At 36.8% G+C, this 26336-nt stretch overlaps 4 protein-coding genes and 1 pseudogene across 4 annotated transcripts; 3 read left to right on the forward strand and 2 right to left on the reverse strand.

Annotated features, from left to right (window-relative positions):
• Window positions 1-82: 82 nt before the first annotated feature.
• Window positions 83-6071, forward strand: LOC110003087 (ciliated left-right organizer metallopeptidase-like; annotated as a pseudogene).
• Window positions 5614-9608, reverse strand: LOC136177555 (potential E3 ubiquitin-protein ligase ariadne-2-like). The gene is made up of 4 exons (XM_065951017.1): window positions 9098-9608; window positions 7786-7886; window positions 7323-7478; window positions 5614-7224 (listed from the first exon to the last, which is right to left on the reverse strand). Exons 1-4 carry the CDS (start codon window positions 9453-9455, stop codon window positions 6784-6786), a joined length of 1056 nt encoding a protein of 351 aa, XP_065807089.1. The 5' UTR covers window positions 9456-9608; the 3' UTR covers window positions 5614-6783.
• An 8438-nt stretch (window positions 9609-18046) lies between these two features.
• On the forward strand, window positions 18047-20034 carry LOC136177325 (ubiquitin carboxyl-terminal hydrolase 47-like). Its single transcript, XM_065950099.1, has 5 exons — window positions 18047-18229; window positions 18843-18939; window positions 19265-19374; window positions 19493-19563; window positions 19794-20034. The coding sequence occupies exons 1-5, from the start codon at window positions 18202-18204 to the stop codon at window positions 19929-19931; spliced, it is 444 nt and encodes a 147-aa protein (XP_065806171.1). The 5' UTR covers window positions 18047-18201; the 3' UTR covers window positions 19932-20034.
• Window positions 20035-20181: 147 nt separating this feature from the next.
• LOC114920548 (uncharacterized) lies at window positions 20182-23361 on the forward strand. The gene is made up of 7 exons (XM_065950988.1): window positions 20182-20403; window positions 20524-20652; window positions 20737-20865; window positions 20961-20998; window positions 21654-21685; window positions 21766-22098; window positions 22670-23361. Exons 1-7 carry the CDS (start codon window positions 20296-20298, stop codon window positions 22786-22788), a joined length of 888 nt encoding a protein of 295 aa, XP_065807060.1. The 5' UTR covers window positions 20182-20295; the 3' UTR covers window positions 22789-23361.
• Window positions 23362-24277: 916 nt separating this feature from the next.
• On the reverse strand, window positions 24278-26261 carry LOC109988745 (E3 ubiquitin-protein ligase DDB_G0292642-like). The gene is made up of 3 exons (XM_020640334.2): window positions 26232-26261; window positions 25410-25568; window positions 24278-25314 (listed from the first exon to the last, which is right to left on the reverse strand). The coding sequence occupies exons 1-3, from the start codon at window positions 26259-26261 to the stop codon at window positions 24859-24861; spliced, it is 645 nt and encodes a 214-aa protein (XP_020495990.2). The 3' UTR covers window positions 24278-24858.
• Window positions 26262-26336: the final 75 nt, after the last annotated feature.

The raw sequence follows: 26336 nt of genomic DNA on the forward strand, positions 1-26336 counted from the left end.
AGCTCCTATTTCACATGAGAAGACTTAATTGTAATATCATTATTGAGCATATGCATTTATTTTTTAATTTGTGGGGGCAATGATGAACAAGAGGTTGGTTTTTGAAAGAGTACAATCTCTGGTACATGACAGCTTCTTTTTCTTGATTTTGTAAAAATCCTTGTAATTTCAAGCATTCTTTTTTTCCATATGTGCCATAAACTTGCTTACTTTCTATATCTTTGAATTATTAAAAAATATTTTGATAAAGTATCAAGGGGTGGAGGCTGGGTAGGAATTGAATTTCATTGTGTAGTAATCTGCAATGACAATAAAGGATCCATCCATCTATAACTAACAAAGACCTTGGCCCTCCAAATCCTTCATAAATACTGAACGAGAGGTCTTGATCCAGCAGATGTCGCCATTGAGCACCAGCATGAAACCAAAACAACTCGAGCTGCATTGTTGTGTTAGTATGCTAATGGTAGCGCTCTTTTGTTTGCTCGTAGCTTCACACTGCATGTAAATTTACACAAAATGACCATGATCTAAAAACGCTTACGTGACATTCAAATAAGCAGTGAGAACAGTATGTTATTCTTCTTTTCTATAGTCCCTCACTTACAAACAACTTTCATATGCAAGGGGATGAGACGGCCGGCCGTCCCGTCCATGTAAACACGGTGTAGATAGGCTCAGACAACATCACAGACGGGGGACTCGGGTGTCACACTCACTGTAGACAGTCATGACTCACAGAGTTATTTACAGAGGATATACTGGATTTCTGCTATATTTACAGTATGTGTAAAATGTCGCACATTCAGCCTTTGAGACCAAATTTTAATTTAGGAACATCTCTGTATAGAAGTGCTGCCGGTTTGTGCTAAAAGTACAGTTGAGCTCAATACATGACAATAATGTGAAGGCTGAAACTTATTTGATGCATTACATTAACGCTCACTGGACTTATATATTTTCTGTTTACATTGCACTCTGTTTTAGACTGCAAATCATGCACATATCTGCACAACTGCACAGCTCCTCAACATCCAAGTCAGAATAAAGGCTCATTATAGTGATTTATAAGGAACTTTGACAGTGGATTTCTCAAAAAATACTCAGTAGAAGTACTCCATAGTACCGGTGCATGTAGTCTAAGAAGTATTAAGTATAGTCATATCAGAGTCATGGTGTACTTATAGAAGAATTTGTTTTTACAAGACGTCAAAGTCCGAAAAAAAGACTCGGTAATATGACACGTAAGGGACTTTGACAGTGGATTACTCAATAAGTACACAGTAAAAGTACTTCATAGTAGCTATAGCTATAGCTATTCCCTGAACAGTATTTTTTTTACTCCCGTTTCATACACGTGTATCTCATAGCCGGTTTTATGGTAAGACTTCGGCATTTATCACTTTTGGCTGGAAAAGGAGATTAATAACGGACTCGCTCTCTCTGTCTGTTCCTCCTGCTCGCTCTGCAGTCTGGAGCATTTACCATAAAGATCAGAATACGTGAGCACTTCAAATTTAGGGGCTGCTCACTTCACCATGTAAAAGCGAGGAGCGGCTGGTTTGACCGCAGTTAAACGCACAGAGGGCTCCAGATGTAGAAATGCTCTAAAGTCAAGTTTGCAGTCAAATAACAGTCACACTTTATCATCTCGTTTGGAAATACAGTAAAGTATTTTATAAATGTATTTGTTCAATCTTATAGTCCTATGTTTACTGTCTGTTCATAATTCCTTACATGTGGTAAACCTACAATTCGTGCCTCAGGTGTGGTCGAGCCAACAGCAACTACAGAACTGAGACCTGTCTGGATGTGACAGTAAGTATCATTAAAGCATGTAGCTGTTTCTGCTGTTTGTCCCTGAACTACACTTAATGAAATGTGTTTTTCAACTCTGTCTACAGATCCCAGACGATCATCTTGCTGGATGTGATATTTACATTCATGCTGATTCACCTCACAGGACTGAGCTCCGTCCTGGAGGTGCAGGACTCGCTGACACGGATTTCCTGCTGTACCTTCACATGAAGTCCACTGACAAGTGCAGAGCAAAGGTACACACACGCTGAAAACTTTGAGATCTATCATATTGATTAGCCTAAATGGGTCTCATATTTACCATTGACTCTTATTTTTAATATGTTAAAACTTTATTTTTGGTGTATGTCGTAAAAACATCAGATTTCAGAAGTTTGATAGCTAAAAGTTTTAATTAGTACTGGTCTTGGGCGTCTGCTGTTTTGAAAAAAATCCTGAAAAATCCCTCAAGGTGGCAGCAGAGGACAATTTAAAAATCAAAGAAAGGAACAAAATAGACTGACTGACTTTTGAATCCTTAGATTATTGGCATTGTTTGCCTTTTATATTTTCATCACATCTAAATTACTCATTAAATCGTTTTTTTGACCTCCAAAATATTTGTAACAGAATTTATTGACATATTCTCCATTTTAATGTCCTAAAGTTAAAGTTCCTCCAAGTAGAGAAAAAAAAATCAACAGTAGTTTGGATAATAATTCTCATTGTCACATTATTTCAAAAGGAAATGTTTAAGATTTAATTATGCAATTTTACCTATTTAGATAACAAAGTTGATCTTGCTGAATGGTTACTTTTGATATAGGTAACTTCATACACACTTTCTTATTTTGCAATTGAATCGACAATCATGAAAGATGAAGCTTTCCTTAACTGCTGATTTCATTATACTCATCCTTGCGTCCTTTTGCCCCCTAAGCCTAATATTTTGGCCTACGCTGCTCACTGCCAGACAGATGCACTTGGACGACCTGTGGCCGGGGTGGTGGTCATCTACAGGGAAAGACTGAAAGGAGAAACGTTTAATCACCAGGCAGCTGTACAGGTATTATTTTAAATATGAAAAAAACAAAAATGTTCTCGGTAGTTTGAAATTGTGTGTTGAATCTTGTGTGTTCATGTTACAGACTGTGATCCATGAGCTGTTTCATGTGCTGGGTTTCTCTAAAGAGCTCTTCCACACCTGGCGAGACTGTTCCTCCATGTCTCAAGGTTTTTTTTTTAACACAATTTTTTTTATGTAATTATATAATACTTTGAGGTCAGCATGTGAAGTGTGCTTAAAAGTGTGCTGTTTAAGTGCCCTTAACAACTCTGAAGTGCCTTTAAAAGTGTGGTCTTTATAGGGCATTCTGAAGTGGGCACACTTTTCAGGGCACTTAAAGTGTGCACTTCAAAATGTGCGCTATTAAAAATGTCACTTTGAAGAGACCTTAAGTTTAAACTTTGAAGTTCCCTTAATAGTGTGCTCTCTTAAGTACTGTTTAATGTGTGGCAGTAAAGTGCCCTTACAATTGTGCAATTTGAATTTTAACGAAAAAGTGTGCACTTTTAATTTTGTTTAAAAGTTCCCTTAAAGTGTGCACTTAAGTGGGAACTCCAAAAATGTATAATAAGAAGTTTGGATTAAGATTGAACTTTTAAGAGCACTTAAAGTGTACACTTTGAAGGGCCCTTAAAAGTGAAACATTTTTAAATATACTTTAAATTGTTAACTTTGACATATACTTCAAAATGCCCACTTCAATTGATTTACTCAAAATGTGGCACTTTAGGTGTGAACTTTACAGTACACAAAACATTGGAATCTTTAAGTATACTTCAAAGTGTGCTTAGATATCCATGAGCTTCAATTCAAATCCTTTAGCAGAGCTGCAGAACCGCTCCAACTTAACCAGATTTGTCAAGAGGCCTCCCTTATATGATCTTCTGCTTTGTTAATGCAGGGTGTACTTCCTGGCAAAGTGTCCTCACACTGGGAGTCCAGGATCTTTCAGGGCTCCATCATGGCAGCAGAGCTAGCGGACTCATCCTCAGTCTGGATCAACCCGGTAACCTTGGCTGCATTACAGGACACGGGCTGGTACAATGTAGACGTGAGCAGGGCACAGAGTCTGGTGTGGGGAGACGGTAAGTATAGAAAAAGAATAAATAAATAAATAAATAAATAAATAAATAAATAAATAAATAAATAAATAAATAAAATATATGATAAATGTTTGATTTGTAGGAGAAGGGGCCATGTTTGGATCCCTGTCAACCTGTCATTTTTCTGCTCTGGCAGGTATATTAAGTTATAATTGTTTATCTCTACAACATATAGTCTGGATAGGAATGTAAGCCACTTTTTAATTTAAAATGTTACATTTTCAGCACTAAATGTTTGCGTTTCTTCTTCTCAGTGGGTTTGGGTGTCATTACCTTCACCTCCACAAAGGGGAGTGCAAGACTGATCAATACCTGGAGGGATGCAGTGTGTATAAACCCCTCAAAAATGGAGTAAGAAGTATTTCCTGCTCTGTAGTAATTTCAAATGATGTAAAACAGCTTTGTGGGATCAATTCTATTTTTCATGCCAACGCTTTCAGTCTTTTTTTATGTTCATATGAGCGTCACGTTTACCCTCTCCACCTTTTCCCTTCAGAGTGAGTGCTGGAAAAAGGAAAACCCCAGGCGGTCAGCTGAAGCGGACTCGACTGGGGAGATCTTTGGTTTTGACAGCCGATGCTTCTTCTCCAGTCTGACCAGACAGGTGTGTACACGTGTGTTTTCACGCGTGCATGTGAGTGTATTAATGTGTTTTATTTCCCTCTCATATTAAGTCGATTATAAAGTCATTTTTTTCTTCACTTGTCTCTTGTTTAGAACCGGAGTCAGTTTCCTTCGTTCGTCAGCACAGTGGAGGGGCGCTGTTACAGACACAGGTGTACTGGACCAAACAGGTACCAAATCCACCTGTCAGGCTCTGAGTGGGTGGAGTGTCCAGCAGGGGGAAGCATTCAGGTAATGACATAAAAAAAATACAGAAACAGAAGCTTTTAATTGTTAACAGTTTTAAAGATTGATAATTTACATTTAGACAAGATTTGGTGTGACTGACAAAACAGGTTACTCAATCTGAGTAATTCCCATATTTAAACACCGTGCACCATTAAAAACAGCAGCTGATTTATTGCCTTTCTAAAATAATAGTGTAATGTTTGTATGTAGTGAAGCATGTCTTGTGTTAAATGTGCAGTCTATTTAATGTAACCAGATGTAATCTAATATCTTTTGTGTTTTTTTACGGTCAGATTGAAGGATACCAGGGTTCAGTTTCCTGTCCTGACAGGAGGTTGTGTCTGTACTCTGACATCACTCCTCCTTCAGACGCCGTCGATACATTTCCTGCTTCCATCATCAGGTGATTGTGATTCTAAACAAGCAACAACACTCGCACTTTCTATCAACTTTGAGCTCGTTCTAACTTCACTGTATTTCTTTTTTGGTCAGAGATCCATATGGGACTTTAACTTCAGCCCAGACCTGGACCTGTTTGTCCTTCGGTGTCAAAACATCTCTCAGCATCACTGCTGCCGTGTGTCTCCTGGCTGCAGTCTTGGTGTCTTACAGAAAATGTTGCTCCTGCAGGATCAGGATCCACACCAGCACAGATGAACACAATAATCTGTAGGAAACACAGCCTCTAAAACCGGCTTTATAAACTTTAATTGTTCAATAATTTTGTTTGTCTCTTCTTGGTAATTTATCTGAAGGCTGCGTTGTAATTGTAGAGTTATTCAGTCAGAGACAAAATGCCTTTTTATGACAATTTTTAATTGAACAGAGTAATGTGAAAATCATAAAGATAATCTGCTGTGATCAAACGCAGCTCAAAAATATCAATCAGCTGGTTTCTCACCCTACATACATTATATTGATCAGAAATGATACCAAAAAAACATAATGAGGAAACATGGCCAAACCAAAAAACAGTATCTATATATATATATATGACCCTAACAGAAAAACTAAGATGAAAATTATAAATGAAGTGAAATTAAACTCAATTTGGAGCATAATATTATTCCCAATTCTAACACATGTACAGAGAAGTTTGGGTAGAATACAGACACCTTTTTGTGTTACCACCACTTAGCAAAATATTACAAGAAGTAGTAATCCCTGAGTTATAAACTGTCATTGTGTAAAATAAACTGTATAATTATGGATGCTCAATGTGTCTTGAGAATCAAATAAATCACTAAGCCCTCCATTTTCTTAACTATCACTCCAATTATTTCCATGATGGTGAAAGAGATAAAACTTGAAGTCAGTATGAAATATTTTAAAATAATGATTGCACTCAGTGAATGTCTTTCAAACCAGTTGTTGGCAGTTTTCAAGCTCCCCTTCTAATTTTAAAGCAGATCCCATATGGCTCCCTGAAAAAGTCCAAACAGTCCTCAAACACTGTCACCTTCACAAACTGGCTTGAGATCAGAATATACCAATAAATTCGGTCTTTACTGAATACTGTGTTGCTATTCATAAAAATATACATTTGGCTGAAAACTGCTGTTTAACCATAACTGATTATATTCTGTTGCATTTAATAATCTACATTACACATGGACATGTGTCACAGGCGGGGTAATTCACCATATTCCCATGATGTCATGCTCAGAGTGAGAAGCTTACCTTTTACTTCTGTGATCTAGATTGTAACTCATATAAATGCAGCAGAATGGCTTGTGATATGAAATGAGGCTCTTTATAGAGTTGAACTAGTTTGTTCTTTACACTGTTTGATTCTGCAGCTTTGCGAAAGAAACCCTGCTGGCATTTGATCAGGCTGCACCAAGTTTAACATTGACAGTTTTCCTACTTAAGGTACATGCTAAAGTGACAGTCTGCTACATTGCTGTAATACATCCCCCCACAGAAAAATAAACTACAGCATTGTTAATTCTTTCACACGTCATCTTATTTCCTCTTCCATACTGGTATAGAGGTCTGTCTTGGGGCGACACCATCGTTGCAAGCTCTGAAATATGAATAACAGACTGTGGACAAGCACACAAAACAGAACTCCTCCTTACACCGGGGACATTTGATGTGATTGCATTTTTTTCCGCTATGCTCGATCAGAAACCCACAGGTGGGACAGGCACGGACAGAGGGACAGCCGGTCACCATCCTAACATTCTTGAAGTTGATCTCGGGACACTTTCTCAGGATTTCCAGTGGCTGATTAACACATTCAGGGTTTGCACAGTAGTCGGCATGTTCAGATGGATGTGTCCATTTCTTCAAACACTGCCAGCAGAATTCGTAAACCCTTCTTTTGTTACGTGTGCACACTGTGCAGCAAACCCTCAAGTTGTTCTGGTCCTTTCTCACCACTAAACTCTCACAGCCGGGACACTGTTGAGTAAATTTGGTTAAAAATCAAACAAATAATAAAAACATCTTCAGTATGAATGCACAATATCTCTTAGAACCTGTGATTGGTAGATACTTACTTTTTTGGCACCAAAGTATTCTTTGGCGACTCTATTGAACATTCTTCTATCAATGTATTTTGTTTCTGCAGGAGTCAGCAGAGCCATTTTGCAAACATCTTCAAATGACCACACAGCATCACAATTAGGTTGGCCACAAACAAACTGCACCTTACCCTTGAGAATTAAAGAGAAAATCAATCAAATGTACTTAATTGCCACTTTTGCTTACTTTTTTACCACCATGAATTAAGTGACAGATGAAGAGCTGAAAAGAAGTCCTTAATGTTATCAAATAATAGACATTTAAAATCCTCATGCCTTAAGAGACACAAAGTGGATTCAAACAAAAAATAAAAAGTAAATCTACTGCTCATAGTTCATAAGATCCATAGCTCTAGAACAAGCCTGACAATCAACCTAATAGTTGTTTTCCAGTTTTGAAAATGTGGAGAAACATAACAAAATAATAGTTTTCTAATACCTGGTCCAGCTGCTTGCGACACCAGTTGATGAGAGACGTTGGAGTCACAGTATGACCACAGGACATCTTTGCTCTGAGAGACTTGTATTCATTGAGCTCAACTAGAGGAGAAAAAGAGCAACAGACAGTGGTAGTTAGTTTTGTATTTAAAGAATGACACCCAACAAGGTGTCAGGTCAGGTATCAGGAATTTATGAACGGAGAGGAGATCAGGACAGCTGTTTTTCAGAGTCTAAAGTCCCTTCATGAAGAACACCTTGAAGTGCATCATTTACCTTATACCACGGTCGATTGCTAAACAGGATAAGGCATACTGCTGCCTGTAGTTAACATTAACTCTGTTTTCCTGCTCACGCCTCAGGGTTTGACTTATTCCTGAAAAAAGGACATATCCCAAAATGTTCTGCTGCAATGAAAACATTAAACACTTCTTCTGTGAGTAGGCTATAGCAACAAAATACAAAAGGCTGTAGGCTGCTTTACAATTAGAACTTTACAACTAGGCTATTGTAAGATGGAGATGAGATTTATTTTTGTAAAGTTTTATTTTATAGATCTTTATTTTTCTCAGGTTGAGATAATATACATTATTTCATTTAATGCTAATTTAATTTATATTTACAATTTGTACTTTACACGAGTATCTGTTTGATATGATGCACTTTGCCTTTAAGGTTACCCATGGTTACGGTTGGAGGAGTGATATTGCTTTAAGATAAGTAAGGTGTCGCTGATGTTGTTGTTCAGTCTGGATATGTCATGCTCTGTTACGGACGGACAATAAAAGTCTAAGACGCACAGCAGAAGTTGTCCCCGTGCTTTTACTTACCCACACCCGAATATATATATATCTTTAATTAAGGATGTTTAGTGTCATTCTCTGCAAATACTGTCTCAATTCTCAATTCCCCCCAGTTAACTTCATCATTGATTTTGTACTGTATATACCCCCTGTTTTTTATTTATTTTTTTATTTTATTTTTATTTTTTAAATTTTGTATTTATTTTGTATTAATCTTATCTATTCTGTTTAATGTGTATTTTTGAGCTTTCTTTTCTGTGCTGCTGTAACACCCGAATTTCCCCTCTGGGGATCAATAAAGTTTTTATCCTATCCTGTTATAGTTAACGGCAAGACAACTGAGGATAATCAACATCATCCAAGAAGCTCCGTCACACTATCGATTTTTCAGTAGCCTAATTAATTGAAAATCTCCAAATAACCTTAAAATATTAAGTATAGGCAAATTCACCTTATTATAGACTATATGTTTAATAAAATTCAGATTAATTTGGGGTTCTGTTCTCTTACAATCCATTTCATCTTCTCCATCGACGAATGTAAACCTTGTGTCATTTGGGTCGTAACACCTCTCCTCCTGTTCAGCTGTCAAAGTGTTTGGCCAATTCTCTGGATCTGAATCAACATTTGGTCCAGTTTTCAAATTGTCCGATGAGTTACTTGGTTCAGCATCAAACGTTGATGGAGTTAATGTTGTCCTCACTCTAGGTCGTAGCGCCGTGTACGCAGTTAATACATATATCCTGTTTGCAGCTGGGTTCCTTGATTTTGTCTCCGTTTCTAAAGGTCTTCTCATGGGAGCAGTTCCAACTTGTCTGGTCTGTGTTGGCGCCGGGGTACTTGGTTGACGTGGCGGATTGTTCCCCATCTCGACTCCGTCTCAACAACGGATGTGTAGCTCCAGTAGTTTATTCACCTGTCTAGAAGTCACATGATGTCCAATCAGCTCATAGGTGACGCATTTCAGATATCCTACACACCCTCCTACCTTTTAAATTCACTGGGATCGTTTGCACTTGGACACGTCTCTCGCAGTGCTCTGATCTGGCTTGGTGGCAAAATGGGGATCCAGGTGAATGTAAACGATCCAAGAGGAAAAGAAAAGATCATCGATCTGTGTGACAACATTGAGCAGATGAAGAACATCACTGTGGAGCAGCTTAAAGAGAAAATCACAAGCGACCTCGGGATAAGTACGTCTCACTTCATTTTCAGTAGGACATAGACCTACAGTTTGTAGTTTATTTCATAATTGTTATATGACTATTATAACATATGCCTAACCACGCGGAAAATACCTTCGTTTTTTCCCCTGGCAAATCAATAAACATTTTAGTTTTAGTCTTCTATTAGGAAACTTCTGAATGTGTTTATCTATAAAAGCCAGACCTGAGTTATTTTTATTTCTGCACAGAGGATGATGTCCGGATTGTGTTCGGAGCCGAAACCCTGGAGGAGTCAACTCTGGTGATGGCTTACGGGATCCATCACCTTTCTACCATCCACACTCTTGTAATTCTGCCCGGAGGAAACTGATGTGGAACCATTGACTGTGTATCAAAATAATATAAATGTGGAAAAGACAAAGAAGAAAAAAAACACAAAGACTCTGAACTACACTGCTGTCATATGTTCCATATGAACTGCAGGAAAATAAATTGTTAAATTTCCCTTCTCTTAAAACCTCTTTGTTTTGAATTTGTCATAAAATCAATACTCTGAATATGTAGGCCTGTACATATCCTACGTTTCACAGCATTTGAATGTTACAGTCTAGATTACATGGAAGTAGTCTAAATGCAGTAAAATGACAATAAAAATGACGCAAATGACCCCAAGCTATAAAACTCTTTATTGTTGAGGTTTCAGAATGGAGATAGCCTAAAACACAGTGCTGGCTGTTAAGTTACTGTTATCATACACTATTTTAATTATTATTTTAGAACCATGCAATTGCTCAGGTTGAATCTGATTGAATCTAAAAACGTCTTTTAGCATGAAACAGAACAAGAGCTCTGTATTTTAAACATTTTATTAAGAGTTCAGTTATTTGAATTTGTCTTTATTTTTCAGTTACAGTTGTTTTCTCAATATATGACGATCATCCTGTGATTTCCATTTCTAAAATCATTTGAGCTGCATTTCATGTATGACAGCTTTTATAATGTATGTTAACAAAAACACATACACTGTAGGCCTACAGTACTTAATGTTATTAAAGCCTGCAGGGACAGAGAAGCAGTAAATACAATACAAATGATCTGTTTTCTCCTGCTTTGTAACAAAAATGGAAAAGATAATAAACTAAACTAAACTCAATGTTTGTTGACATCAATAACAGATGAAGAGAGGGCTTCTGCAGAAGAAGCCACATTGTCATGTTATGTTACTGTACAGCAGGGATGTCAAAGTTCTATTGGGTCGGGGGCCGGATTTGTTCAAATGAGACCTCAAGTGGGCCGGACTAATTTTGCAGACTTCACTATAACTCAACACATGGATATATAGGCTAATGTATGATTTAAAAAATAAAAAGACAAAAAAAGGTACTTGTATAGAAAACTGCATGTTAACGCATAAAATATAAAAGTACATTAGGAAAGGGGTTAACTCTGTCATATTTAAATGTACCACATTACAGAAGACAACATCCATAATTGTGTTTTGTTTGAGGTTACTATATTATGTTTTAATATTGCTGTTCAAGGTTATACAAACTTTGAAAACTCTTGAAAACCTGCATTCTGTGTCACCTCTCTCAGGTGTTCAGCCTGTTTGCTGATGTGATGTATTACCAGGGTAATGCAGGAGCAGCTCGTGATACTCCCTGCTGAGAAGATAGTTCAAAGTGCCCCGTTTAATTAATATTCGTATCATGATATCAACCTTTACGTTGCTCATTTTACATAAGTTTTAATACAATTCGGGGAAAATAAGTATTACAAAAATGTAATTTATAAAAAAAATCTCAAAATATTTTTCAATACATTTCCTCCTTCCCAAAACGTCTCGTACGCGGGCCGTATGTCTGACATCCCTGTACAGTAATGTATGAAGCAGCTGTGAATTAAATTCCCTTAACTAATGATGTGTTTAAAAAGAACTCAATGAATGAATTTTATGGTGACTTCCCCACATTAGTTGATGGTGAGCAGCAGGAATTAACGATACATCCTACATTAATTCATGCATCATGCATTAATTCAGCATCAATTAAGTATAACATTTGTATAATGATATAAAAGTTTACCCTGATTTAGTTTAATGCTTTTCATACTTTTGGATTTTAACACCAAAAAGGAAAGTACAGTTAAAAAGTACATCACTATTGTATTTCTTTAAAGTCAGAAAGGAGATATCCTGCTATTCCTCACAGAAGAAAACATATCAAAGATATATGAAACAAGGTTTTTAATAGACATAATTCATATTTTTAACCGAGCCTTGTCATATATATGACAACTTGTTATATAACCACTGGAGTTTCCAGAATTGCCATGCCTTTTTTTAAATTCACTATTATTTGTTGGCATGTGCAAAAACAAAAAAAAGGTAATGGAAAGAACAGTTGACATAAAAAAATGAAACGAAACTCAAAGCAAAGCAGGCGTTGTCAGGTGATTGTGAATCATCCTCAGGCATTTTCTCATTCCTGGAATTAAAGGCAAAAATAGAACTAAAAAAGTTTGTTGAGCGATAAGAAAGATATAATCAATAAAGGTGTGTGAACAGATGTGTCTTGATCAACATGAGGAAGTACCTTCACCTGAAAGTAGTTGAACAACATTCTGGCAGGTAGGTGGTTTATTCTGGGAAAAGAATAAAATCTAAAATAAAAACACTTAAAAAACCTTAATAAACAAATAACAATTAAAACAGTACACTTGTAGAACTGATTTGATACCTTTGGGGCACAATGGCTCGTCACTGGGGCAGCACCCTAAAGGCACCACTGGCTTGTCCTTGATATGGGGTACTTCAATGTACCCTGGTGGTTTTTACCTCAAAGAGACCAAACTTGTATCTCTGGTGAGAAGTGACACTTTTGTACCTCAATTGATCACAACAAATATGTCTGCCTTTTCAAAGGTTACAAAATTGACTTTAGCAGGGTACAAAAAGGTGCCCAGGTAACACTGGTAAACATGTTTTATGTTTGCATATACAAGATGGAAACCGAAATAATACTTCTACTGAGTACTTTTTGAGAAATCCACTGTCAAAGTTCCTTATAAATCACCATAATGAGCCTTTATTCTGACTTGGATGTTGAGGAGCTGTGCAGTTGTGCAGATATGTGCATGATTTGCAGTCTAAAACAGAGTGCAATGTAAACAGAAAATATATAAGTCCGCATCAAATCAGTTTCAGCCTTCACATTACTGTCATGTATTGAGCTCAACTGTACTTTTAGCACAAACCGGCAGCACTTCTATACAGAGATGTTCCTAAATTAAAATTTGGTCTCAAAGGCTGAATGTGCGACATTTTACACATACTGTAAATATAGCAGAAATCCAGTATATCCTCTGTAAATATCTCTGTGAGTCTTGACTGTCTACAGTGAGTGTGACAGCCGAGTCCCCCGTCTGTGATGTTGTCTGAGCCTATCTACATCGTGTTTACATGGACGGGACGGCCGGCCGTCTCATCCCCTTGCATATGAAAGTTGTTTGTAAGTGAGGGACTATAGAAAAGAAGAATAACATACTGTTCTCACTGCTTATTTGAATGTCACGTAAGCGTTTTTAGATCATGGTCATTTTGTGTAAATTTACATGCAGTGTGAAGCTACGAGCAAACAAAAGAGCGCCACCATTAGCATACTAACACAACAATGCAGCTCGAGTTGTTTTGGTTTCATGCTGGTGCTCAAGGGCGACATCTGCTGGATCAAAAAGTCGCATATTCTTCCTTTAATATATCATAAACATAAGCAATGTCATAAAAAAAATCATACCTTTGAGAATACACATGCTCAAAAGAGTCAAACACATTAAATTCTGTTATTCTAAAATAATTTATTTTCGAATAGTTAAGGACGAGACCTCTCAAACAGAACTGAAGACCGTCAGGATGAGCGTGCAGTGCAGCTGTATGTCTGTCGTTAAGTCCCGTAGCTTTGATACAATTCTGGCAACTTGTGAGCAAATAAAACTGAAGAAATATCGCTCCTTCGATCTCTCTTGAAAACCTGCATTCTGTGTCACCTCTCTCAGGTGTTCAGCCTGTTTGCTGATGTGATGTATTACCAGGGTAATGCAGGAGCAGCTCGTGATACTCCCTGCTGAGAAGATAGTTCAAAGTGCCCCGTTTAATTAATATTCGTATCATGATATCAACCTTTACGTTGCTCATTTTACATAAGTTTTAATACAATTCGGGGAAAATAAGTATTACAAAAATGTAATTTATAAAAAAATCTCAAAATATTTTTCAATACATTTCCTCCTTCCCAAAACGTCTCGTACGCGGGCCGTATGTCTGACATCCCTGTACAGTAATGTATGAGGCAGCTGTGAATTAAATTCCCTTAACTAATGATGTGTTTAAAAAGAACTCAATGAATGAATTTTATGGTGACTTCCCCACATTAGTTGATGGTGAGCAGCAGGAATTAACGATACATCCTACATTAATTCATGCATCATGCATTAATTCAGCATCAATTAAGTATAACATTTGTATAATGATATAAAAGTTTACCCTGATTTAGTTTAATGCTTTTCATACTTTTGGATTTTAACACCAAAAAGGAAAGTACAGTTAAAAAGTACATCACTATTGTATTTCTTTAAAGTCAGAAAGGAGATATCCTGCTATTCCTCACAGAAGAAAACATATCAAAGATATATGAAACAAGGTTTTTAATAGACATAATTCATATTTTTAACCGAGCCTTGTCATATATATGACAACTTGTTATATAACCACTGGAGTTTCCAGAATTGCCATGCCTTTTTTTAAATTCACTATTATTTGCTGGCATGTGCAAAAACAAAAAAAGGTAATGGAAAGAACAGTTGACATAAAAAAAACAATAGAAACGAAACTCAAAGCAAAGCAGGCGTTGTCAGGTGATTGTGAATCATCCTCAGGCATTTTCTCATTCCTGGAATTAAAGGCAAAAATAGAACTAAAAAAGTTTGTTGTGCGATAAGAAAGATATAATCAATAAAGGTGTGTGAACAGGTGTGTCTTGATCAACATGAGGAAGTACCTTCACCTGAAAGAAGTTGAACAACATTCTGGCAGGTAGGTGGTTTATTCTGGGAAAAGAATAAAAAAAATAAAAAAAACACTTAAAAAACCTTAATAAACAAATAACAATTAAAACAGTACACTTGTAGAACTGATTTGATACCTTTGGGACACAATGGCTCGTCACTGGGGCAGCACCCTAAAGGCACCACTGGCTTGTCCTTGATATGGGGTACTTCAATGTACCCTGGTGGTTTTTACCTTAAAGAGACCAATCTTTCTAACCACCTAAATCATTTCGTTCATGTTCATAACACTTAGAAGACTCTGCCTGATAATAGATGAGGGCGGCATTAAATGAAATGTAGGAGGTAGGCTGTGGCCCAGGACACGACGCAAGCTGTCTGTCAATAATAGGCACCAGTAGAAGCAGACACATCCTCCACTACAGGCTACTGGTTACTGGTTTCACGATGTGATCGCAAGCCGTTTGTAAGTGTCTTTTTCTCTTTGTTTGCAACCTAGGCTAAGTGTTTTAATCATGCTGTTTTAAACTGATTTGAAGAACCGACTTGTATTTAATATCTGCGGATATTTATTTGTGTTTTATTTGTAAGGAGTTTATTGGCTGTCATTTCCCACCCGTATTAAATGTGTGGATATCTAGTTAAGAATTATTGGATGAAATGTAAGATAGTGGCAAATCTTCTATCCGTGTTACCCCTTGATTAATTTACGCAAACGTCACGTAAACTAGAACACTGTAAGCGCAACAATGTCTGAACGATAACTGGGGTTTATTAAAACGTTTTAAAGAAGTCTTTCTCTCTCGTTTGGATTTGCACTTCTAATCCCGTGTGCAGACTTTCTGGGCTACAACAGGAATCATTAAACTGTTCTTCTTTTGAGACGCATGATGGGGAATCGCACAGGTACGAACCAACAGTAGCATATTGAATTCCTGAGAAACGAAAAGTTAACCTCAAAATGAATTGTTTGAAATATGTCTTCTGCTTATTTCTTTTTTGTAGGTTGCCATTTGTCGCCGTGAGTATTCAATACAGGACTTTGCTTTATCTCTGAATTAACCGGGGTGAAGATAGTTTCATATTTAACATTCGCCTGCTTTCGCGTCGATTACCTTCAATAGCTCCGTGTCAAAGCCTCGATTTCTCACAGTTTGGGGATATGTTATATGTTGGAGAGCAGATTAAGGCCAACGTTTCACAGTTTTGATAAACTTCATATTCATATAAAGACATATTGCCTTAAATAAGCACATTTCAAGGTTATAATCTTAATAGCGTTCTCATTTTTGATTTTATTGACATCAAATCACCTCTCATGTGTCCCAAACATCCTCTCACAACTGTTGGTTTCTCAAAAAGACCTTAAATGTTTCAAACCACTTTAACCCACTTTCTAAAACCCCCTTAACTTTTCAATCTTGTATCTACTTTCATCCAGTAGTTCTCAGATCTTTCCCAATGTCTAGTTGCATTACTTTTTTTCTTAGATGCATTATTGGTTACAAGTTTGTCAATGGAACCAATACAAAAAGTAAAAGTATCTTTTTCAGAGAATTACAATATTATCAATAATTAACTATAAATAAATAATAATGCATAAATACGTATAAAGAAAATATGTTTTATTTAATTTATTTTTAAGTATAACAATTCAACGCACGCTAACAAAATCAACACTAGAAGCCTTAAAGACAGCTTTAGCTCCAGCTGTGAGCTCTTAGAGACCTGTTAAATATAATAGTTACATCAAAGATAAGAATGATCAATGATGGTTTTCATTGCTGCAAGACATATTATATCTTTGATTCTCTTTTCCAATGAGTCATACATTTAAATGAATGACTTACCTCTATGGTTTAACAAAAAGCACATTTCCAGTGTTTTCCCAAACTTGCCTGGTATTCCTTGTGGGACATTTTGGTACCTGTGGTACCACCTCTCACATTCGTCACAGCCCATCTATAAGGAAATATATATATAATTAGCATATGTATATGGAGGGCGAGTCATTTTTGTGTAAATTAAAATATATATATTTTTACATCCCTTCCTAAAATCAATCCATAATCAACTGAGCTGTATGAACAAGAGTAAAGGGGGCACAATATGAAAAGCCCAAAGTTTTTGAAAATGTCTTAAAAGTGTATTGTAAGGTGAAAAGTTGGCTGCTTAGTTACATTCTGTATTGTAGTTAACTACAGGTAAAGGCGAGAGACATAACTTTTCTATGTAAAAGAAGAATAAAAAAAAAAAAAATGACAAAAATATATTACAATCCACAGAGCAAATGTACAGTATAAAGGTATTTCTTTAAAAAAAAACAAAAAAAAAACTTATGAATTTATCATTTAAAAATGTATGGGCCACAAGAGAGTGGACAATATTTTTATTGGGGCGGCAGTAGCTCAGTCTGTAGGGACTTGGGTTGGGAATCGGAGGGTCGCTGGTATTATTAAAACTGAGAAAGCTATTGAAATTCCAACCTTGAAAATTGCACATTTAAAGCGACAGGCCCTTGATAATGGTATTAAAGCATTTGTTAATGGCCTTCTTCACAAAGTATGAGCTGTGAAAGTTGTGAGAGGATGTCCAGGACACATGAGAGGTGATTTGATGTCAATAAAATCAAAAATGAGAAATTTATTGAGATTATAACCTTGAAATGTGCTTATTTAAGGCAATATGTCATTGATAATGATGATTTAGAGAGTTATTTTTATTTTTATTTTTTATTCATTGGTGTGAAATGTTAAGGACTGTCACCTTCTATAATAGCAGTGATTGAGATGTCTATGTTGAAAAACAAAAAAGTTATTGAATATTGAAATGAGCCGTATTGCACTTTTACGACGGTCCCTAACTCCGCCTATAGTCACTGGCGCATTGGACAGACATTCAGTTCATTTTTGGTTATTTGAAGTTTATCAAAACTGTGAAACGTCTGCCTTAATCTGCTCTCCAACATATCCCCAAACTGTGAGAAATCGAGGCTTTGACACGGAGCTATTGAAGGTAATCGACGTGAAAACAGGTGAATGTTAAATATGAAACTATCTTCACTGAACCAAGGATATGACATCAGATACTAAGTAGTAATATAGGAGGGGAATGACAATGAAGAGGATAGAATATTCAGGGGAAAGGGTTTATTTTAACATAGGCACCAGGTACCAGAGATAAGAGTGTATTGTGTTTGTGCTTCGTCATTAAAAAGAATTATGGACTAGGGCTGTTTGGGAAAATAAAGTTGAAATTGTAACATTAGCACGCATGTCTGAAACGGAAATGAATCGATTGTCTGAATAAAAAGTGATATAGTTTTATTCTGTTAGCTTCAGGGGAGAGACAAGTGAAGTGATCCCCAAGAAAAGAACAAGAAAAGAAATGGAATCAGTAGAGAAGGAACAAAAAGGTAAGGAGAAGAGATACATATGATTTAAATGGCAATCATTGAAATTAAAGCTCCTGTGAGGAATTTTTAACTGGTCAGACTGAAATTAATACTGAGGCATATTAATGCTTATTAACAAAGACAAGGAAAATGAGTGACAAGACTTACTAAAGAGTACATTTGAATGCCTAAAACTGCTGTCACAAGGTGTCAGACAATGTGATCAACAGCAAGCTGAAGACACAGCACTTTAAAAAAGAAAGTTTTCCACAGAAAATATTCACTAGGATCGATAGATTGTTAAAAGAAAGATGGATGAGATTTTTATCATGAAACAATAGCCCTGAAACATGATGTACATGCACAGACTAGATTAACTATTGTGTCCACCGGGGGCGCCAAAATCGCCACAAACCAAAAGTTAAGGTTGAGTTAAAGTTACAGTAATCATAAAACATAAAATGTTTAATTTTGAGTAAACATTTAACACAGTATAGTGTACATAATATAACATTAGATAATGTATTATTCATATCTTAATGTTTTATATGTATATCCCGAGAGATTTGCCAAATTTACATACGCTAAATGTACATACTACATTTTAAGGGTAAGTCTTTTTATTTCCTGACAGAGTCACCGAAACTTCACGGTCTGAGTAATCAGGGAGCAACATGTTACCTCAACAGTGTTCTGCAGGTTCTCTTCATGACAACCGAGATTCACGACAGGTTTGACACTGTTTGGTTTGCTAATGTAAAGACCTGGATCAAGACTTTATTGTACATTAAAGTTGTAGTTTTAAAGTTAAACCTTAATATCTTTTTTTGTTTTAAGTCTGTAAACTTTAATAACATGAGAAGTTCAACATTATAAGATGGAAAAACCATATTGTTAAATCATTAAACTTACCACATTTTAACATTGTACTGGTACATTTCTTTACTTGTTGACAGCAAAACTCCTTCATAAGATTACAATGATTTACTAAACAAACAATAAAAGGGAAGAACATTTTTAGAAGAATGATTTAAATAATTCCCGTTCTTTCTCAAGTTTGGATCCAAACTCCGATACAGATAAGGAGCTGAGAAACCTCTTTGAAAAACTGGAGACAGAAACATGTAGGACAGTAGACATCACAAACAGTTTTGACATTACAGACGGTAAGTTGACCAGTGACCGTCATAAAACATTAATGAGGAGGTGGAGCAGAAGTTCCCTCTGCAGCTGCAAAGTAATGCTTTTGTGGCGTTTCAGTTGAATTTCATGTTTCATTTTTAGTGCATCAACAACGTGATGCTGCTGAATGCCTGGAAATGATTTTACACAAAGTCATCCCACAGGCCTCCCAGGTGAGCATGTCATTATAAATCAGGATCTTTATGAAGACACATTAATAGATAGGACCAGAAAAAATCATAAACAGAAACATCTGTGATCCAAATCCTGAAAAAAATATGAACATTTAAACAATTAAAATAAAAAGCCCATCATATTTTGAACATTTGACAATCATTTCCCATTAATAATAATTATTTACATATTGTTTGTTTACAAAAATATTGATAATATCTCTCTCTAGGTTTTCAAAGGACAGCTGAAATACTCGACAACATGCTCCAAAGGCCACAACCTCAACACAGAGACGAATCCATTTCTGACTCTTCCACTGTCACTGAAGGATGCTAACAATTCAACCTTCAGTGTGGTGAGCAGATAAAAGGCTGGTTTAGTAGTTATATCCACTTTTTCTTCTATTATAACTTCCAGTAACACCAAGAGATCCAAAGACTGGCTAACTGTAAATGTTAGCTTACAGAACATGTGCCCGTTCCTTTAAATGAAAAGTTGGCTGGATGCTAACTTTAGCTGTTGTCTGCATGTGGCTAACTGGTTTTCAGCTATGTTGTTTTATCTTGAATTATTAAATATTTCCTGTGTCGTTGTTTATTGTTCTACACAGCATTAAAGCAGTATTTGTGCTCCTTACTCTAAGTGTAATGTCACAGGAAAATGGTTGCAATTTGAATATATTAATAAATAATTTGAAAGTGAGATCGGTTAGCCGTTCTTAGCCTACAGTTATGTTTTCCCAGGAGAGTTGCTTTGACAACGTTTTCCATAAAAAGTCCTACATCGGAGACAACCTGGTGTACTGTGAGCAATGTGGAAAGAAAACAGAGGCCACCAGAGTGAGTTAATAAACCAACAGTATCCTGACCAAATTCTGATGTAACTCGTTTAAAGCTTTGATTTCATTTACAATCGTCTATTGAACATAATATGTTTGATGTCAAAATGTGTGTTTTCAGGAATGTGAGATGCTGGAATTTCCTCGTATTCTGGTTCTACTTCTAAAGAGATTTGACTTTGACAACAACACCATGTCACATTTCAAATCAGACCGCATGGTAGTGATGCCACATACATTACAGAGACAGGCAAGAGGAAGTACATTTAAATGCTTTTCCTTGTGTTTGATTTTGAAAATCATATTATGTAACTGACTGTGTTTGTCACTGTAGAACAAGATGTACACACTGTGTGGGATTGTGAATCACATGGGCAGCCTTAAAGGAGGACACTACACAGCCACCATCCTGTCCAAAGAGGACAACACCTGGTGTGAGTTTAACGACAGTCACGTCAGAAAGGTGAGGTTGAATTGAACTCATCTGTTATAATTTCCCATATTTAAAACGTTAAAAAAAAAACCTCAATAATAATTTGTTTTTGATGAATGTTGCAGCTTGAGGAACAACCATTTGCAGACTCTCAGACTTACAAGTATGTTCAGTGAATACTAACTCATAAAGTTTGACGCATTTGACATTACAATCTTACTATACAGCCCATTTAGTAGTTGATTTTGCCCATATTAAGTACATTTGAACAAGTTCCTTTTTTTTCATGAAGCACTTTAATTTATTTCCTTGAAGCCAAAATTAACAACATGTCTTTAAATGTGCTAAGAAGACCATGTGTTATAATTAAAAGCTGCTGAGCATTTGCAGAGCTTAATGGATACGGGGTTCTTCTGTTTTTAAGGCCAAGAATAAAAGTCTGAGATATATTATCTAAATGTTTAATTCATGTGTTTAGTGATGACTGTGGCTCAGTTGGTAGAATCGCCTCTCAACCAACCAGAAGGTGGAGGGTTCGATCTCGAACTAAGCAACATGTCAGATGTGTCCTTGGGCAAGACACTTAACCCTGAATTGCTCCCGCTGCTTTGGTGATGGTGTATGAATGGATTAGTTACTTCTGATGGATGACACTACATAACGGCCACTGCCATCAGTGTGTGAATGTTTAGGTGTGACATGCAGTGTAAACGCACTTTGAGTAGTAAGAAGACTAGAAAAGCTATATAACCTCAATTCCATTTACCATTTAGCTTTTTATGTCATGCAAACAGTAACTTAAATTATTTGTTCAACAGTTCCAGCACTGCATATCTGCTCGTGTACAGAGGTAAGACAACACAGATATCATTGTTGACTAAAATGTGTTATGATGGTTAATCAATGCATTGTTTTCGTCTTGTTGAAAAGGCTCAGAGGGTTTCAGAGACGAGGTGGAACTCAAAAGAAAATATGGTAAAAATGACATTCATCATGACAAAGAACAGAGATCTCATAAATATAAACAAGAGTGTCAAGGACAGGAGACAAAAAAGAGGATGAAACAGGCATGTAGCCATGAGACAGGAAAAGAGGTTGGGAACAAGAGAGTTAACGTTTCAAGCCTCAATGAAGACTCAATGAACAAAACAGAAGAAGATCCTCTCTTGCTTCGTATTCTAAAAACCAGCCCCTCGAGAAAACCACATCAGGACAACCGGAGGGAGGCAGAAGAGGGAAAGCAACAAAGCAAAACACAAGAAGGTGAGATGAGCATTTCCATACATTCTAGCAACTTTAACCAAATAAGAAAAATACATGTTTAACTTAAAGATAAAAAAGAATCAACTCATGATTACCCAGCTGACCTCTCCGTCTAACTGATCAGAAAAGGTGAACAATCAGTCAGAATCGTTTTTTTGTTGCCAAGTACATTTACACAGACAGGGAATTTGTCTCAGTGTTTTGGTGCAAAGCAGTTAACAAAGGAAATAAAGCAAGAAATAGCATTTAATAGAATTTAAAATTGTAAAAATCTAAAAAGCACAAAATGTACATAAGGTGCAATGAAGAAGTTGTTTCAGTTGACAATGAAACAAAGGAATCTTAGTGTATATAACAAGGGACTTAAATCAATATATTTGCACCCATACCCTTGTAATCGCTGTATCCTCTTACTCAATATAATCACACAATAAATGATCATGAACAATAGCCAAAAACATAACCCACTACATACCGTAACCTTATACCTTCAAAATGACACATTGATTCATTCATCAAAGGTCAAATGTTTTGTCCGATGAAAATAATTTTTGTCCTACTTTCCCTCCAGGATTCACAAGTTTAACCAACATCCTGAAGAATCCACTTTGCATTGCTCTTATCGTTTGTGGTTGTTTATTAATTGTGATACTTGTTGTTATTATTCTGTGGACTCTAAACTTATTTTGATGGAGAGAGTGGGCAGGAATTATGTCAGCGTTGAAGATGAATTCAGAAATGTCTACTTGCAAATTTCTACCAAAGTGATGGTGAACTAAATTACATCTTGTGTCATGATTTGGTTTTGTATCTGAGTTTCCCTGTTTTATCCCAGTGTTGCTTGTTTCCCTTGTGTGTTTATGTTCCCTAGTGTTGCTGGTTTTTCCCTTGTGTGTTTCCTAGTTTTGTCTTCAGTGTTTCCAGTGTTATTGTGTAATTTCAAATTCTTGTGTCCCTCTCGGTTCTAGTGTGTCTTGATGTTTAACAGTGTCTTCAGTGTTTCATGTATTTGTCATAGTTATCCTCAGTGTTTCTTGTCCTGCCTCTGTGTGTTTCCCTCCAGTGTTAATTGCCCTGATTGTCTTCACCTGTGTCGTTAGTCTCACCTGTGTCTGATTACCCCTTGTCTTTTTAGTCTCAGTGTTTCTTCCCTTCTGTGTCAGTTCATTGTTGTTTGTATGTTGTTTTTTGTTGAACTTTTGAAAGTAAGTTTTTGTTGCCTTTGGCCTGTTTGTTTCATTAAATATTTTTGGTTATTCTGCACTTGGGTCCACCTCCCTTGTTTTCCAACCATTTGTGACATATTGAGTACAATTGCTTCTTTTTTTAATCATTATTTTGAATTTCCTTAGTTTTTTTTAAACAATTTTGATGACTAAGAGTCAAAAGTACATTTGCAGTTATTTGTGTATAAAATGAAACAAAAGATAGCAGTTTCCCATTCAATATTACTGAATAAAGATATGGATTTTAAAAGCAGTATATTTCTTTAAGCAAAGAAAACAACCTTCATTTATTGTAATAAATGTGCATAAAAAGCATTAAGGCCCTGAAATCATATATTCACCTTTCATAAATATGAACAAATGTTGCTCATGAGGCTAACAAAGGTATAGTGTCCTCTCAAAACTTGAGATGGTGTTGGTGGTGGAACAATGCACGTACAGGTGTTAAGTTCAGGTGAGGAGAAAACAAAGAGGACCCAGCACACAGCCCTGTGGGATGCCGTGTTCAGTGTGAGGGTGAACAAGGTCACCGTCTTTCACAGAAAATTGGTCACCCACCACAAAGGACCTTAAGTTTTATTTTTTACATTGCAGTGCTAGTGTTGATCTAGGAATCAAACTGCCATATTGACAGTGGATACTTACGAACATGTTTACCCAGGGTAACTAACTTTCTGATGCAGGACCATCACAACAATGTGGACCATGGATAAACGTTTCTTTAATCAAAAAAAGTGCTGCTTAATGAGAATTTTTTTAATTTGTTGTTCGTGTAGGCCATCATTTTCTATGTGTCCCTTTGTCCTTTTTATTTGTTAAGGAGGATTCAAACATAGTAGAAAACACATTAAAAGTTGACAATCATGTATTCATTTGTCAAAAAGCAGGTGGAGCGCTCCATTGGTGCGGAACAATTTTACAAAATTAATGAAAAGAATGTATCCCTGCTGCTTTCCAGTGTTGGGATCAAACTTAAAAGTCATTGAAGAGGTCTGAGGCAGTCAAAGGGATAATTAATAAAAACTTTATTTCATCAGGGCAATGGACTCATAAAAACATGCAGACATGTTTCAGCCAGGCCTTCATCAGAACAGGTACAAATGGCCTCCAAGCTACTTTCTTTAAAGATTTACAACCAGTCACATTATGACATACAGTATTATATATAATTGACTAAATTTACAACCACCTCAGACGACTATGACAACTACAGGAAAAGATAGAGGTCCATTTGACCACTTAGATCATGATATTGCAGAGCTTTCAATGTGTTCATCCAAAAATACTCTGTTTGTAATCTGTCTCCACCTCTAGTTGAGCTTGGTATGTGATCAACTCCTGATGTTTTAACTCTTTAAAAATATCAGGTATCTATCACATAGCCACCTCTCTGAGGGCAGCAGTAAAATAATAAATTAATGTTAAAAAATTATTTTCATATAGCAACAAATACTTCAATATGTCTACAGTCATTTCTGTTACTGCTGCTTTTTACCCTCAGATAAAAGGACTCCACAATCCTGACCTTTTCCCCTCATTTCCTCTGCCACACAGGGATGGAGGTCTGTCTTGGGGCCACACCACTGGGACAGATTTTGTATGGAGAACTTGTTTTGTTACACTCAAGCTTTAGTTTCAGACAGACAAAACAGAACTCAATGTGACAGCGAGGGCAGGTGATGTTTTTGCAGTATTGTGAACTGTGTTCCACACTCAGGCCACATGTAGGACAGGCTCGCACTGACGGGCAGTCAGTGACCCCCTGCACAGCAGGCAGACTGATGGTTTTACACGTCTGCAGAAGTTGAAGGTCCTTGTTGATGCAGCCGTCATTTTCGCAGCGGTCAGATCTGGGGCCTGAAACCTTCCACTCCCTCTGACACTGCCAGCAGAAATAGTATATCTTCTTCTGATCGGCTGTACAGATGGTGCAGTGCACACACAGGTTGGAGAGATCTGTCCTCTCCACATGTGTTCTGCACTTTGGGCACTGGTGAGGATAAAGACAAGACACAGAATACTTTTAAAACAGTGCACTTGAATTGAAAATTGAATTTTGAAATACTCCACAACAGGATGACTCACTGGCTTAATTTGAAAGAATTCTGCAGCAGCCAGACGGGCAATGGTCTCTTCAAAGTACTCCATTTCCTTAACAGTCAAAGCCGTCATTTTGCAAACCTCCTGGTACGACAACAGTTTATTGCACTGTTTGGTACCTTCCACCAATGGTGGAGAAAAATGCTAAGTGAAGAGTAAGGTATGCGATAATAATATGTTCATGTATCATGTTCAGAAAAGTTTTAAAAATGTTTAGAAGGGGGTTTGCATGCCTTTATTTAGAGATTGGACAGTGGGTAGAGACAGAAATTGGGGAATGACATGTGGGATGGAGCCACAGGCCGGATTTGAGCCTGGGCCACTCGCCCAGAGGACCAGAGCCTCAGTGCACGCACCAGTTGGTTCCCAAAGTGTGGGTCCAGGGGCCGCGAGATGCCTTCCAAAAACGTTGTATTCTTTTGTGTTAACAGTGTTTGGATATGAAAACGTGTGGAAATGCTCTACACCCAGAGGCCTCAGTCTCAACCACCTCTAGGGAGAGTGGGGGTCCCCAGTCTCTGGTATCCTTACTTTTGGGGGTCAAGACCTGAAAAGTTGGGGAACCCCCTGCACTAGGCTATTATAAACATCAACATTTTCGTAGAACATACATATGAAATTACAAAGACTATGAACACCAACAACTATATACATCTATCTTTTCTCTTTAAATTTAAACCAATACAAATATTAATAAAGAAAAACAAACAAAAAACAGCCATCAAATTAAAAATATGAGATACGTTTTGTCCCAAGCGCTCACATGTCTTTATTTGGTAAGACCACATGACATTTCCCAATGTTCACCCTTGCATGTTGGAGTTGTTGTTCATCCATGGCTAGGCACTGCTCATGGTACCATCTTTGGCATGTGTCACACTGTTTCTGTAAAATAAAATGTGCAAACCTTTA

This window comes from Labrus bergylta, chromosome 22, assembly GCF_963930695.1.
Source record: "Labrus bergylta chromosome 22, fLabBer1.1, whole genome shotgun sequence".
Lineage (NCBI taxonomy): Eukaryota > Metazoa > Chordata > Actinopteri > Labriformes > Labridae > Labrus > Labrus bergylta.

Excerpts from the sequence above, each read along its gene's own strand:
- LOC109988745 (XM_020640334.2), bottom strand. The coding sequence starts at position 26,261 with ATGGATGAACAACAACTCCAACATGCAAGG. Across the intron at positions 25,569-26,231 it reads AACAACTCCAACATGCAAGG|CATTTTTCTCCACCATTGGT; the intron begins GTGAACATTGGG and ends CTCTTCACTTAG. Across the intron at positions 25,315-25,409 it reads AATTCTTTCAAATTAAGCCA|TGCCCAAAGTGCAGAACACA; the intron begins GTGAGTCATCCT and ends TATCCTCACCAG.
- LOC136177555 (XM_065951017.1), bottom strand. The coding sequence starts at position 9,455 with ATGGGGAACAATCCGCCACGTCAACCAAGTACCCCGGCGCCAACACAG. Across the intron at positions 7,887-9,097 it reads TGGAGAAGATGAAATGGATT|TTGAGCTCAATGAATACAAG; the intron begins GTAAGAGAACAG and ends TTTCTCCTCTAG. Across the intron at positions 7,225-7,322 it reads AATACTTTGGTGCCAAAAAA|TGTCCCGGCTGTGAGAGTTT; the intron begins GTAAGTATCTAC and ends TTTACTCAACAG.
- LOC136177325 (XM_065950099.1), top strand. The coding sequence starts at position 18,202 with ATGGAATCAGTAGAGAAGGAACAAAAAG. Across the intron at positions 18,230-18,842 it reads AGTAGAGAAGGAACAAAAAG|AGTCACCGAAACTTCACGGT; the intron begins GTAAGGAGAAGA and ends ATTTCCTGACAG. Across the intron at positions 19,564-19,793 it reads TCATCCCACAGGCCTCCCAG|GTTTTCAAAGGACAGCTGAA; the intron begins GTGAGCATGTCA and ends ATCTCTCTCTAG.
- LOC114920548 (XM_065950988.1), top strand. The coding sequence starts at position 20,296 with ATGTTTTCCCAGGAGAGTTGCTTTGACAACGTTTTCCATAAAAAGTCC. Across the intron at positions 20,653-20,736 it reads CACATACATTACAGAGACAG|AACAAGATGTACACACTGTG; the intron begins GCAAGAGGAAGT and ends TTGTCACTGTAG. Across the intron at positions 22,099-22,669 it reads ACAAAGCAAAACACAAGAAG|GATTCACAAGTTTAACCAAC; the intron begins GTGAGATGAGCA and ends CTTTCCCTCCAG.